Source organism: Labrus bergylta, chromosome 4 (genome assembly GCF_963930695.1).
Source record: "Labrus bergylta chromosome 4, fLabBer1.1, whole genome shotgun sequence".
Taxonomy (NCBI): Eukaryota; Metazoa; Chordata; class Actinopteri; order Labriformes; family Labridae; genus Labrus; species Labrus bergylta.
Genome location: NC_089198.1, coordinates 10210755 through 10226597, shown reverse-complemented (window position 1 = coordinate 10226597; position 15843 = coordinate 10210755). Strand labels below are relative to the sequence as shown.

General features: G+C 41.0%; 1 protein-coding gene across 1 annotated transcript in view; it reads right to left on the bottom strand.

Moving 5' to 3' along the window:
• Positions 1–1442: 1442 nt before the first annotated feature.
• atp1a2a (ATPase Na+/K+ transporting subunit alpha 2a) overlaps positions 1443–15843 on the bottom strand; it is a 50232-nt gene continuing 35831 nt past the window's right edge. The window contains exons 16-24 of the mRNA XM_020652018.2: positions 14356–14506; positions 13388–13556; positions 10806–10960; positions 8517–8640; positions 5591–5736; positions 5366–5496; positions 5141–5242; positions 4812–4903; positions 1443–1835 (exon numbers count right to left, since the gene is read on the bottom strand). Of these exons, the coding sequence (XP_020507674.2) occupies positions 1807–1835; positions 4812–4903; positions 5141–5242; positions 5366–5496; positions 5591–5736; positions 8517–8640; positions 10806–10960; positions 13388–13556; positions 14356–14506 (1099 nt within the window). The 3' untranslated portion in view covers positions 1443–1806. The remainder of the gene's footprint in view (positions 1836–4811; positions 4904–5140; positions 5243–5365; positions 5497–5590; positions 5737–8516; positions 8641–10805; positions 10961–13387; positions 13557–14355; positions 14507–15843) is intronic.

Here is a 15843-nt window from a genome sequence, read left to right as displayed (position 1 = left end):
ACAGCCTGACTGCTGCTTCATTTTTGGGGAAGAAAGCATTTGATATATAGAGTTAAAAACCTATATATCACATTATATCATGTTATGATTATTTAAATTCGAATGAAAAGCTCTTTCCATGATGGTGTTGAATAATTGAGCTGCAGATTCTACATCTGAAATATAAACTTGTCAGTGCTCAGCAGAGAACCAACGATGTAATGGTTTCTAAATTACCTCTCTCATATTGTTGGACATTTTGTAATGCAATCTCTTTTTATCCTACATAAACGCTGGAATATACTGCTACTGCTGTATGTTTTATAATTTAATATCAGCTATTAGGTCTGCTTCTACCAAGTAATCTGTCTTTTTAGTGTGGTGTGTGCAGCGTAGTGCAGCATTGACAGATTCAATACACAAAGCGATGTCTAGCTTACATCAGAAGCCAGTATGAGCGGAGGGATGTGAATGAAAAGGTTCAACATCCTGCATTTAAGTGAAGTAAAGTGTAGTAAATTATATGTGATTTCCAAACATAGCTCTTGTTGGAACACATAGTTTCTCCTCTTTCAAAGCCGTGTCACCAAGATTTCTGATATGAAAAGATATCACATTGGGCCTCTCCACCATGGCCTCAATACTTTTTGAAACCATTTTTAAAGGATATACTTTTCTCGACATTATCAAAGAGTACTGAAGCTTTAAAAAAAAACATCTATTTCACATCAACGTCATCAGCGTCAACATTTGCAGGCAAACACCTGCGCACTGTCTAAATTGAGGTACCAAAACATTGCCGATGTATTCGAGCCATTTAGACATCGTTGTTCCTACATCCAGCATATTTTATCTTTACTGTGACAGTAGCCCTTTTCTCACTGCGTTTACGCAAAAGCGCAGTGACTAAGCTCAGCTCAGTCTTTGTACATTCATTTTGATTCCATGATGGTGTAATATTCTTGTCCCACTTTGTGAAATCACAATGCTTTTTGGCGTTGCTGAAGCCTAGCGGGATGCTCCACATACACACAGTCTGACATGCACGCACACACACAGCACTGTGCTCCCCTGCTGGCTCTGCTGATCCCGTCTCGCCATTGTAACGACTCTGTTACCACTTCTGAAGATGGTACAGAGGGGGGGGGGGGGGGTCACTTTGTCCTCCCATTACACCTCAGAGACAGTCAGATTGAAGGTGAAATGCCACAGAGATGTTTCTTGAAACGGCAGTCTTGACACAGAGAGAATAAAATCCAACTGTTATATAACTTTACTTCAGGACTAATGAGGGCCCTGTCTTCCACTGGGGCCCTGGACAGTCAGTCCTATCCCCCCCCCCCTCCTCCCTTTACTACTCCTGTGCCCCAACATATGCAAAGATGAATGCACATAAGAGGATTAAAGTGAAATAATAGTAACAGCCCACAAAATAAATGTTTAAAAATACCAAGAGCCATGAATACTTTGGAATACATTTATTTGGTACATTTCACATTTGGCATTCCTCTACAGCCAAACAGGCGATGATGATTTATCACTTAGGTAACGGTTAACATAAGGCACATGGGCGTACAATGCCACTGATCTGCTGGAAATGTTTTCAGAAGAAAACAAGAAAAAGGAAAAACTCAAGGCACAATCAAAAGCCTATTTTCAGCAGTAGTTTTATGATAATCAGATTTGTGAACTGATCCATGCAATATTACAACTGACAGAGACACACACACACACACAAACACACACACACACACAGGGTTCTAGCTTCAGAGACACACACACACACACAATCACAGACACACAATTCAAACAGACATTTTCTGAATGTTAATAATATGTCTCCTGCTCCACCCAACCTGGAAGAGAGAAAGAGAGACAGAGAGAGAGAAAAAGAGGGGAAAGTGTCAGAGCCCGAAAATGACAGGCGAGCAGATTTCATAAATTCCTTTTGTTTCAATCTATTTGTATTCATCTCATTGCCTTTGTCTTTGTACATTTCCAAATGAATCCCCTCATAACTCTAAGACTTTGATCAGCCGCCCGTGCCACACAGATTAACAGAAATGATTAGCTGTCATGATAAATTGTATTTGTCTCGCCGTGTCTCGCCCCGCTCAGCTGAAACGCCGTGGCAGAGAGCAGACTCTGAGCTATTGTAGTGTATCCATATCATGTGTAAGATCTGTGGGGGCGCATCTCGAGAGTCTTCATCAGCCCTGCTTTCATTTCCTCTCTCATCATTTGCTTCTGTTTCTGTTGTTGTTGGACAGGTACAATCTATTTCCTGGTACAAGTGTTACACATGTTCTCTGATCTGGCAGAGGATGTAAAGATTTATGCCCGGCCTACATGTCGGGTGACCATATTTTCAAACCTCCAAATCAGGACACTTTAATTTTACCGCACACTGAACGAGCTGCACTGATCACACCAGGTGGTAGGTAAAGGTTTCCTAAAGGAGCAGCTTCTTTAAGGTGGTTGTCTTCGCCGTTCGCCTCACTGAATTAGGTTGTAACAGTGCTTCTTCCAGCCTGTACCCACCGTTTGTTTGTATTTGCTAACTCTCCTGGAGTTCTTTGGAAAACGCTGACTCACTTTTAGGTATGACAGCTAGCCTGCCTGTCGTTACACAGCTAAGCTAGCTGAGCAACAGCAGCAACCCTGAGGTTGACTGACACGTGTGCAGACAAATCAGCGTTGCAAACCTGGTGTATTGTTTTGGTTGGTTTAAAACCAGGACAGGGACTGTTCTAAACCGGGACATATACTGTATTTGTTTTGTAGATATTTGAGGGGACTCGGGACATGGAGCTTGGAAACGGGACGGTTCGGTCAAGTCGGGACGTATGGTCACCTCATGTTAGATATTTCACATTCTGTAAACCACTAAAGATTTTTATGTTCAGGACCAAAAAAAAACTCAAAACCTTTTTACAATAATCTTTACACAGAGCGATTCTCAAACTATAGTATGTGTACCACCAACAATTCCCTAAAAAAGTTTCATTTGATTTCATTTTAGTACAGCAGTTGTTACATATTATCATTATAAGTACGTCAAAATGATTTCAGTACATCATTTAATATTTTATGAATAGAATGTGACTAATACATTCGTGTTAGCTCAACCCAATCAGATAGGTACTCTTCAGACGTTAAAGAAATTGTGATTAACTTTCATTTTGACTTGAATTTGGTAGCCCCAGAAAACAAATCAGTAAGTTTTTCCAATACTGCCTATATATATATATATTTGTTTGTAGTGTTCTCGACGGAAAAATCGAATATTACTCTTTGAGAGGAACATGTAAGCAAAGGGTTCTTCCTGTCCTTGTGCTGTAAACTGCTTAGTTTGAAGTAGAACCAGTGGCAGTGGAGACATGATGATGGTCTAGGTTGCTTTTTTTAAGAAGAGAGAGATCATAACCATTTCAAAATGTAAGGTCCATAAATGATGGAAGACAATGCTTTAATGACCCCCAAAAAAATAGTCAAGCTGCTGATTTAACATATTCCTGATATTCAGATATGGGATGGTGTCATTATTATTCATATTACTTGTATTATTATCACTAATTTACTCCTTAATTTTTACATTTGGGATATCTGCAGTGTTTGATTTGGTACGTACATGGTGTGAAACATTTGGGAACCTGTGCATTAACATGTTTTTTTCTTCACTGCCTCAATAAAACAAAAGCAGAAGCATCTTGTGTTTGCACCTTAAATAAAATCTTGAAATCCAGCACAGATGCAGCTCTTGGCCCAAAAAAATCAGATCACATTAGATTCCAGTAGTGATGTGTGTTTGTCGCCATTTGATGCTCCATTTATCAAATGGAATTACCAAGCGAACCGCCAGACAGCAGGACATTTACATGCTATTTTGTCAGAAATCAAACCTGGAAGACAAGCAGTAATCAGTCAAGTGTTGCAGAGGCTGCCGCTTTGAACAATGGAGAATTATTCGGAATTGAGTGGATAGCTGGATGCCTGAGAGTTTGCAGCTGCGTTGCTACATGTTAAGTTTTGAAGTCTGTATTTGAGTTAGAGTTGATAATGATTAGAATAAAAACAAAAATAAACACATATTACACATGAGCAGTGTGTGTACACAGAGTCCATACGTATGTCAGCTATTCATATGCAGCGTTTAAGCCAAAGTCATGTTATATTGTGTCATTTTGTGTTGTATGGTTGTTGTGTCTTATTGTAATGTATCATTATAGATTTAAATCCAACAGAAGTACAATGTGAAATTTGCTCGATGTAGATTTCAATATGACAACATCAGCCTCAGTGTTGAAAATGATTGTTTTCAAACTCACATCTGCATCGATTATTACAAGACTACAGCTCACAGATTGGTCAACAATTGTCCTCCAGAAGTGCTCCCAACATTGTTTTGTAAAATTGGTAACCGCACATTCCTTTTTGATTGATTTTGATTAATAAATGTATTAAAAGTGTTATTTATAATTATTTGTGCTTGTTTGGATTGACATTGAACTTGTATCTGTCACATGCCTGCAGGACTCTCTCAGGAGAGAAGAGCTGCAGCTACTTTTTTTTAAAATCAGTGCATCCTTAACAGAGTGGACGTTCTACTTTTTAAGGATGTTTTTTTTTTTTTTTTTGTCCTTGTTTCAAGGCCAGTAGGAAGGCCGAGAGCGGGACAGAGGATGGTAGAAAAGGTCTGGTACATGTGGTTCCTGAGATAGGCATGTCAATCACAAAACCATCACTTAGCAGTTTTCTTTTTTTTTTAGCTTATTAACAAGACAAAGAAGGTTGAAACCTTTTAATCTGGGCTTCTCTTAATAACTGCTTACCTCCAGGGCTCCTCCTCAGAATGAATTTACGGACCTCATCATAAATGAAGATGAGCAGACTGTATGGGAAGGCGCAGAACCACCACAGGCTCCTGAGAGGAAGAGAGGAAAAGTGTGAAAATGGGCGGGGATGGAGAGAGTAGCAGTGTGAGTGACAGGCAAATTGTTAAATTCATTGCAGCCATTTTTGAATATTAAGGATAACAGGGTGGTGTTTAAGAAGATCACAGACTTCATTTAAAGTTGAGAGTGACAGGCTAATGGCAGCCTATTAGGTCTTTAAGAGGTTATTTTATGGTTCAGTGGAGATATGCATATGTGGAGCGTACTTCAGGGGGTACATGCGCAAAGCGACGTCCATTCCAGGGCAGTAAGAGAGGAAGGCAGCCAGAGCCGTCTCAACAAACAGGCCGAATATCAGGATCCTGTTGCTGTTGGACAGAAAATGTCGGAAAAACAGGAAATGATTTAGACAGTTTAAGTCAAAGTAATTACACAGTTCTTTAAAAATCCCATATTTCTGATTGAAGTCATCTTCCTTCCTGAAGTCTTACTTCATGCCCTGTTGAAAGAGGGAGTTCCTCCTGGTCTTGCAGATGATAAGATCGGCCCACTGGACAACCACGATGCTGGCAAAGAAGGAGGTGTGGCAGGTGTACTCGATGATCTTCCTCTGCTCGTAAGTCTGCCAGGTTCAAACACAAATCTTGCATGGGTATGTATGGCAATATTCAAAGTGTGCGCCGGGGGTTTCATTCGAGTGTATTTTCTCTCCTTACCCACTGCTGCCCAAAGCTGTCCTCCAGGTCGTTGACTTCACGGTTGTCCCACATGATGCGAATCCCCACCAAGAAGCTGGGGAGGAAGCCGTTCTCAGCCAAAATGACAAAGTAGGTGAAGAAACCAGCAAGAGCCTGGATCATCCCTGAATACGGAGACAAAGTTTGTCAGAGATCGATACCAGAATGTCCTCCTTTTATTTCAGATTTTTAAATATGTAAAGAGTCAGTGTGTTATAAATACGTTTCCAATACAATTATGAAATATGAAAACGCTTTTCCTTTTAGAGAATCTGTGTTGTTAGTTTCTAAAAGTTGATCTTTTCAAATCAAGAATATCTTCATAAAGTGCTTCTTTATTTTGATGTTGAACTGTTTGCATGTCGGTATAAAAGTGATATAATTTGCACGTTTGTCTGACCTGCTGCCACATGCTAACAATATTTTAAAAGGTACCATTTAAAAAACGCTCTCTACTGTTTTTCATTCAGCACTTAATTGCACTTGATTAGGAAATTACAGCGGTATAGGATAAAAATGGATCCCCGTTTTGATGGCGCTTTGTGGACACTAATCTCAGTGCCATTTACACCATTATCTGTTTGTTTGTTCAGCGACTTTGGTATGATTTACGAGTACAGTAAAGCAGATGTAGCTTCAACATTATAAGTATGGAAACCGGTCCATTGTGTTAACCGTGCGCCCACTCGATTAGATTTTACACAGTGGAACATCAGGGGGTAACGTTTTGACAGAACAAGTATAGAGAAATAACAGAAATTATAGATAATTGGTGTTTTTGGCACAAAAGCTCTTCTGACAAAAAAAAGCAGCCATGATACCGATGGTCCAACATTTTTCCTCCCACTTATTTACAGGTATTATCCCAGAATAGAACAAATAAATTGACTGTATTCAGAGGGTGTTTGTCACATTGTCACTTTATTTTATTTCTTAAACAGGTGATTATATCTTCCTCTCTCTCTCTCTGCCCTCTCTTATGTTGCTGTTTGGTTAGTAAATGGCTCCAGACAGCTGAATAACAGCCCGTAGTGAGTTTTAATTCCATGTTGGAAAATGTGTTTTGTCAGAGTGGGCGGGACGTCTTCAACATGATGGACAGCTCATTTAGGAGCTTAAGTCTTCACATTCAATAAAACCTCCATAAGCATAAGCACTGAAGCAGGAGTGAGATGATGCTTATTAATCTAAAGATGGACGGACAATAATGTGAGAACCTGCAGCAGGATGGGGTTAACCCTTTAAACTCTGGCTCTGCCTTAAAGTGATAGCGTTTGTTTTAAGTGGGGTTGTAGCATAGACTGTAAATATTAATGGACGAAGCCTGAGTGATGTCACCCATCTGTTACGGCATTGGGCTCCAGAGGCTCATCGATGGCGGTTGCCATACTGGAAATCCTGTTTCAGCCTAACTTTCAGTCAACCTAACGACCGGCCTTTTTGTACCAGGCTGTAAAAAATATAATTTCTGTGATTAAAACGGGCTGATTTGAATGTGGTGTGTATTTGACTTCTGGGGTTCCTGGAGCCAGCCTCAAGCAGACCCTCGACACTTCTGCATTGGCTTAATTTTTCAACACCAGAGGATGCTGCTTGGGTTGTATGAGATACTTGGTCCTATCGAGAAACCGGTCGCAGTATCTGAACAGAAGCTAATGTTACGACTGTTTGTTCATTTTGTTGTAATTTCTTGAAGTTTTTCCAAAGATGAATAAGATAATAAGCCATTATAATTCATAAACATGTAAAAATTGTTTCAAAAATGTGAAAAAAATGCAAAAACAAGTTTTATTTTTCCGTTAGATTGACATTAAGATGGAGCTTTCCTCGCAGAAAATAAAGATAAATAACGGCTCTAGCTATAAAAGGTTAAGTTTTAGAACAACAGGATTCTGCAAAAATATCTGAGTTCATAGAAAATTGGAGAATAAGTTGCATCTGTTTTCAGGACACTGTTCATTTTACACCTACACATTCACACACTGATGGCAGACGCTGGTATGCCCAAGGACACATTGGACATGCGGCTGCACGAGCTGGGGATCGAACCCCCTAATGTTCCGGTTGAGAGACGCACAACTCTACAAACTGAGCCACAGCCATCACATTCCTCCTAACTTTTAAACTTTAGATTTTATTGTCCGCTTGAGAACTTCCCTTTTCACAGCCCTGTTTCTGTCCAACAGACAATTCCCACCAAAGAACAGAACAAACACAAAACACTCACTGGTGCTTTCTTTTACGCTATCATATTGTGTCACTCTAAATCAGATCATCAGTTTCATGTTCAGTGAAAAAGACGCCTCAGGACCTAAACCCGTAATGTCAGACGTGTGATTTGTAAACATGACATGACGTGACCTGTAAAAGTTCTGACCCGGCGTTGCTCATCTCGGCAGAATGGTAGGAGTTGATGTGAGTCGCCGTCTGTTCTCGAGTGTGTTCAGCTTTAAACTGTGTGTCATCCAATGAAGCCCTGTCATATTTCTGACCTATTTAACAGCTTATGAAATTGGGCCAGTCTTTGATTTTCACTATTCCCCAAACATATAAAACCAGAGATAAAAAAGCATGCATTCAAGTGAGGCTCCAACAACCTGAAAACATGACCAAGATGAAGCAGAACATAGTCGCACTCTCCGCTCTCAATTTGCTGTAAATGTCACAACAATTAGAAGGAAATTCTCGTACTCACTCCTGAATTTCTGCTCACCTTTGGGTCTATTGTTCTTAACTAAAGTACCTAAACATTTACAGCAGCAGAGACGACTGCCAGAGTTTCTGAAAAATGTTGATATTTAAAGTTTTCATGCCAGGGATGTTTATTATACCACAACTTTACAACAAGAGGCCCGTCACAGAGAGCTCTGGTATAAAAGGTGTTATGAGCCACAGGAGGACATACCTATCTGTCCGTAGGCCATGCTGATGAGGCGTTCATTGACCAGCTTGTCCGTTTGCGGGTTCCTCGGCTGGCGCTTCATGATGTCGCTCTCAGCGGTCTCGTAAGCCAATGAAATAGCTGGCACCTGAGGGCGAAAGGGGGAGGAAAGTACAGGATCAGCTCTCTTCGTGCACTCTGTGTGTTATAATAAATGTGCAGGAATTTGTCTTAGCGGCGACGGAAACAAAGGCGGCGATGACAGCGCCAGACACGGGGTACTGCCGACATATCACTGTTAATGTCATTCAGCATTCAATCACCGTGTGGAAGGAGAAAAGACAGGAAAAAGGGGCAAGACGAGGGGAAAGAAGAAGAAGTGACAGTGACAGAGAGAGAGAGAGGCTGGGAGAGGAGACAAGTGGAGGGAGACTGATTTCAAGACACTCATAAAATAGGAGGGGGGGAGCGAGGTCCCTGTAATAAAGACCTCATATTGGCTGGTAAGTAACAGAGCAATATGTGTGACTTAGGGCAGGATATCCTCACGACTTAGGTGGGATTTGAGGTGGGGACTCGGCTCTGTGTGAGACTGAACACAAGCTCTGTGGTGTACAAATCCAGCATGTTTTTTTTTTTTGGTGTTATTTTCCTCTGACCCACACCTTTCCTTGGAATTGATTTTTCACACCGTTGAATGTGAGATTGCGAGCAGCATCCAAAAAAATACCAGTCTTAAAGCACTCTTAAGTATGCCACATCGCACTTTGATAAACATATTCTGCAGCCATCCCTTTTTTTCCACATGGCACCGCTCGCTAAAAATAATCTCAGCAGACTCCAAGTGCTGCTTGTCACGGCAAAGTCTCAGCAGAGCCCTGGAGCCTGTTGCCTTGAGTTGAACTAAGCTGTTAACAAGCTGTTAACAACCTTCCCCAGCACGACGTTGGGAATGTTGTACTTTTACTCGTGTAGTGTACTACAAACACTTTCAGGTACTTTATTGAATGTTTTCTTTTTCTTTTTCATTTTTAGGGTTGCTACCCTTCAAAGCCGATATCCAGCTGTTCGCTCCACCAGCGGTTTATTGGATCCGTGCAGACATGTCACTTTTTTGAAGGGAGAGGTTTTTTTTTTATATGCAAAGCAAGTGCAAAAATTAGACGCGTTTCAACTTCCATCATCGTACCTTTAAAGAGGAATTCAGTCAATAAAAGAGTGCACTATGCCTCTGATCGCAGGCGGTTGAAGAAATATTTGTCAACATGAACAAATCTGTCCTGCTGCTGGAAAACTGGAAAAGTTCATCTTTTATGTAAAATAAAGCACCTTTGTAAAATATTTACAATTTTTTACAGTGTTTAGAACCATCTCTGCTTTATTTTTCAACCCATGCAGACTTAAAATCATTCCTAGCAGTCGCATATGAGGCCATATTCCTCATATTCTTATCATCTACTTTTTGTCTCATTGGGATGTATGAGACACAGATTCGGTAGCACGCTGGTGGCACGGAGCAGCGAAAAAATTAAAGTTCAAATAATGAGCACAAGTCCTTTTGAATATATTCATCTCGTGCTCCCTTTCTTTTGCAATGATGGATTACGCCCCTCAGGCTAGCGGCGTGCCAGCGACTCTTTTTTTGTTGCTGCTGGAAATACAATGGCGAGACTGGCATCTGGAAATGGCAGAGCTGTGAAATGTAAATGTGTGTGTGAGCGTCACCCCGGTCTTTGTTCTGCTTGAACAAATGGTCGTCGGCAGTCAGCCAAAAGTGAATTTTCTCCCACTGACAGAAAGAGCAAATTAAACCAAACGTTTTGTTTCCTTTTCACCTCGAGGCTTTTCATATCTGACACCGGTATTAAAGCTAGTCTTCTTAATGTCACCTTTAGCTTGCCCGTAGCTATGCAACAATTAGCACCCACTTCACCGGGGAGAATTTGCTAACAATTAGCTTTGAGCACGGAGAGCACTTTGAAACAGCAGCCTAAAAAATAACTATTATTTGTAACCTGCTGTCCTGTAAATCAAATTGGTGGAGAACGAGGGCGAGCGATGCCAATGAAGCTTTCATTTTTCAAACACTAGCACTGGAAATCAGTATCCAATAGGCCAGGGGGGAAAAAAACTGAAGTGTTCAATAATTACTACATCACACACTTAAAACACAATACAGGCTTGGCAGCAGTCAATACATCTATTAGGCTGTCATTTCTCACAAGTGTAGTCCCAGTATTGATTGAAATAACGAAGGAAACCATTGTTAGCATGTCCGTCAAAAAAAAGTGGGGGGACTGAGCACGTGCTCACCATGTCAGTGCCCAAGTCGATGCAGAGGATGGTGACAGTTCCCAGGGGCAGCGGAACGCTAGCGATGATGAAGAGGAGGAAGGGCGAGATCTCGGGGATGTTACTGGTCAGCGTGTAGGCGATGGACTTCTTCAGGTTGTCGAAGATGAGACGACCTGAAGCGATCAGAGACACGAGAAAGACGAGGAAAACAAAAAAAAATAAAAAGCTTATTTGTGGAGATTATTGGAATCAGGAGGTGTAAATAGATTATGAATGAGATTCGGCTTACATAACACAAATGACAAAGCTTAAATATATTGTCTTTTCTCTCTCTGATGTTAAAGGCTTTATTTTGTTTGAGTGAGTTTTCCCCAGACTTGGTGAAATAAAAAATGATGACTCTGACTGCTCCGTCAGCATATCCACTTTACTAATAGCTTTTTTTTTTTCTTCTCTGACTATATTAGCAGCCCTACTTTAGATTAAATTCCAGGCTCTTGTGGGAAAAAACTCAAAGTTGAGTCTGGATTTTGTCAGAGCAGTTTTAAAGTCAAGCCATTCAGGGCAGTGTCATGACAATACACTTGGAACTAGATAGAGAATTGGCACACTACATTTAGGTATTAGACTTTCACATAGTTTTTCTATAGATGAGACCAAGTCATTTTAAAGATAGGTATAAAGAAAATAGTCTTTATTTGTCTGCACTGTCCTTAATTTGTCCAAGCTTAGGAATTTAGTGTTATTCTTCTGATATTCTCAAATTCAAGTATTTTGTATTTCTTACTGAAAACTATTTCTAAAGGGCTAAATCTCATTATTGATTATTGCACTAAAATTAAGTAAATCAGGTTTGAAGCTCGGGTTGGCATTGTTCCTTCTTCGTTGCATCATAAGTTAAAAACCAGCTGCTATTTTTTTTTTTTTTTAAGATTTATTTTGGGGCGTTTTAATGCCTCTATTGTAGAGATAGGACAGTAGATCGAGTTAGACATCAGGGACAGAGAGAGCAGGGAGTGACATGAGGGAAAAGAGCCACAGGTCAGACCCGAACCAGGGCCGCCAGCTCCAAAGACCACAGCCCAAGTATATGGGTTAACGCTCCATCAGAGACTTAACTGAAGCTGGACTCTTGACAAGTAATCCAAACATTCCTCCCTCTTTCTGACTTACTTTGTCTCCATGGTGACCACAGAGTAGTTACTTACTTAGACACCAGTGAAAGTGAGGTTTGTTTGTTGTGTGATTTGGAGGTATCAGATTGACAAAAGCTATGTCCTAATTTAGGGGCTGCATCCTTCTGAGTGCGCATTCAAAGACTGACTACGTCACAGCGACGTGTCAAAGGCTGTCCCATTTTCAAAAGGCTCCTTCGAATGTGGCCAAAATAAAATGGGTCCTTCCATCCCAAGCCAATGAGGGATCCATTCTGTGCATAATTCATGGCCCAACATATACCCAGATTTGACTCTGAAGCAGGCGAGTAAGTTATTGGTTTCAACTCGATGGAAACGAAGGCTGGGTTCCTTTTTGGACCGGGTCCTTTGCAGGATGCTACTCCTGAATTGAGACACAGCTTTTATCAGCACTCATGAAATGCCTCTTATCCAATCGGTTAACTTTGTCGAAACTTATGTTGTATAAATTCATTCAGGCGGTACAACAGAGAAGCAAACTTCTGCGCCTCGTCTTCGTTCTGCTGACAGGCTTTCCATGACGGGAGTATTCACATGTCGTTTTCAAAGAGTGAATGTTCCTTAAGGTTGTGATTCATAGATGCCAGTGAGCATGCATATCCCTCTAGGTTTGTGAAAGTGAAAGCTTGATTCGATGCATGAAAATCCTGCAGGGAAGTTTGCCATTCTAGCATACTCGAAAAAGAGCATGAGGATAAACACAATAAAAAATGTATAAATATCAGGAGGCATTTCAAAGATGGAGAGGTGATTGCACTGCCCTCAAGCTGGATATAAAGCTCCTCGTGTTCTCCAGGGCCAGATAGTTGCCAACTTAATTTTCTTTGAATAATCTACATGTGTTCAAGTGGTGTTTTAGGTTGAGTAGGAAGATTTAACATGACAGTGAAGTGTATAATGTGTGCATATGGATGAATGCCTGTGTCCTCATCTGGTGGGATGGACTTACAGAAGAAGAGCTGCAAGAGGAGGGCTGTGTTTGTCAAATTCTGGCATTTCTTCAGCCTTCAACAAAAAAAAAAAACTGCCTGCTCTTTAAATATGGCGATGTCCTAATTACTTGTGACTGAAGTCTGACTCCAGTCCAAGTCTCAAGTCTACAGCTGTGCTTAATGCTGTGTGAAATCAACCATAATACAACTCATGCCACATTTTTAACTCGCTCAGAAATAATGTCATGTCTCTCTTGGTACATGTCAAAGGAGCTAGGTGGCTGAATGTTTGACATTTGAAGGTTTTGAATCAAATTGCCCTTTGTTTTTTTGACTTACTCATTTTTTCCTTTTAGCTTCTGTCTTTGCTTTTCCTGTTTTACTTCTATTTTTCTTTTATTCAGTCTCTCTCTCTCTCTCTCTCGCTCTCTCTCTCTCTCTCTTTCTGTCATCCCCCCCCCCCTATACTCACCCTCCTCCACCCCGGTGACGATGGAGGCAAAGTTGTCGTCCAGCAGGATCATGTCAGCCGCCTGCTTGGACACGTCAGAGCCCGCGATCCCCATGGCAACGCCGATGTCGGCTTTCTTCAGGGCCGGGGAGTCGTTCACGCCGTCACCCGTCACAGCCACGATCGCCCCCTGCACCCGCAGTGGAAGCAGCGAACAAAAAGTGTCAAGAAAAAAGAAAGATAAGTACCATGATTTAAGCTTTTCTCCCCTCTCTCTCTCTCTCTCTCCCCCCCCCCCTCCCCTTCTGTCTTAATAATGTCTTTTCAAAGCAGCTCTGGGGAGATTAAATGAAAAATGGAATTGAGTTGCAATCATTCAGTAACATGGAGGGAGAGTGAGTGAAGTCGGGGTGAATTGTAGCATGACCTCAATATATGGGGATGTGTGCAAGTGAATGCACACATTTATTTTCAACATTTCACACAAAACAGCTGAGCACATACTTTAAAGCATAAAATATAGAGTTTAATATACTCTTTTCAAATACACACTTTTATTCAACCAAATGGACCTCCATTTCATACATACACAAACCCTGCATTCAGCGCTTTTCAACCAGCTGCACGACCAAATGGCTCTCTCTCTCGCTCTCTCTCTCGCTCACACACACACACACACACACACACACACACACACACACACACACACACACACACACACACACACACACACACACACACACACTATACCTCCACACTCAGTCATAAACAGACCCATTCAGACATCCATCCAGACTTTATCATAAACACTCACACATGCTTACCTTCAACCATATAAACACACACAGTTATTCAGTTGTATTTACTCAAGAAGACCCCCCACACACACACACACACACACACACACATTAACACAAACACACACACACACACACACACACACACACACACACACACACACACACACACACAGAGCCCCAGCCATTGACCTGTCTCTGGCAGCCCTCCACTATGATGAGCTTCTGCTGAGGAGAGGTGCGAGCGAACACTATCTCAGTGTGGTTCCTCAGCAGGTCGTCCAGATACTCGGGGCTCATGTCCTTTAGGTCCGAGCCGTGCACCACACAAGCTTTGGCATCTCTGGGGGAAAACAAAGAAAACACACACATAAACACACATCAGTCGTGCACGTACACCAGTAAGGAGTGCAGGGGTACCAGGGGCAATTATGCAAAAGGGGAGTGTTGACATTTTCTCTCATTCTCCCCAGGTTTGTCTTTCTGTTTTCCTCTCACACACAAACAAGCGCACACATTTTATTGGCAGGAAACATTCACTTCTTCATGCTTTCTGTCTTAGAGGAACAGTTTGACATTTTGGGAAATATGCTTATTCACTTTCTTGTACAGAGTCAATCAATAACAAGCACAAGTCCAACTGTTCAAAATGAGAATGGAGCCTGCATGCTGCTGTTTAGTTTAGCTTAGCATAAAGATTAGAAAAAGGGGAAACAGCTTGACTGGCTTTGTCAGAAGGAAACTAAACCCACAACCTATAAAGATTATTTTCTGGTTTGTTTGAGCTGTAAAATATAATTAGATAAGGTAAACATTATTGCCTTCAATGGAAAATGTACCTTTGGCAATAGTGCTTCATTTCCTAAATACAATTCATGACTGTAAGACAGTTGAAAGGAACACCAGAAGAATATATAATTATGTTTCCAAAGTATTAGTCCAACTTAAACAAGAATAGAAAGGTGAATAATATATTGGGGTACGGCACGATGTATATTTTGGCAGATTCCAATCTTAGATTTCTTTTCATGATTCCTGTCTCTTCAATACGTCATCTTGGTTTCCATATTTTCCACAGTCTCATGTCTGTCCTCTTTTGAGTCATATTGCATCTATAGCAAGTCTGTACTTGCTGGAAAAGAAATCGCTCAACTGTCACTCCTCCTGAGGTTCCTTCTGCTTTTAACAAAAAAATCACGTTTCTTATAAAATAACAGTTCTCCTCAGTGCAAACCTACCAGCCCGCATTGAATCTGACACCATTCACAGAGCACAGGCCTCCTGAAACCCCCTAAAGCCATGCTCTACCTTCCTCACGTCTTTCTGCTGAAACATCCAATCTGCTTCAAAACACGGATTGGGAGGAGTTTTTTTTTTACCCTTGCCTTGAACTACTCTAAAGAGGGGCGGGAAAAAATATCGATATAGCAAAATATCGCCATTTTGCCACGTATGATACAATTATCAAATCGCTGGTTCCTAATATTTGCATTTAATTCACGACTTCCTGACTCTCTTTGTCAGAGCACATGTACTAAAGACAATTTCAACCCAATTCTTTAAAAGTGTATCTGGAGAAAATGACCAACCCTGCCTTTAAGTAGTTTTTTTTAATACTTTGTACTGGATGCTTTTCCAAAAGGCCATATCACATTAATCCATATCTGATTCAACAGGTTA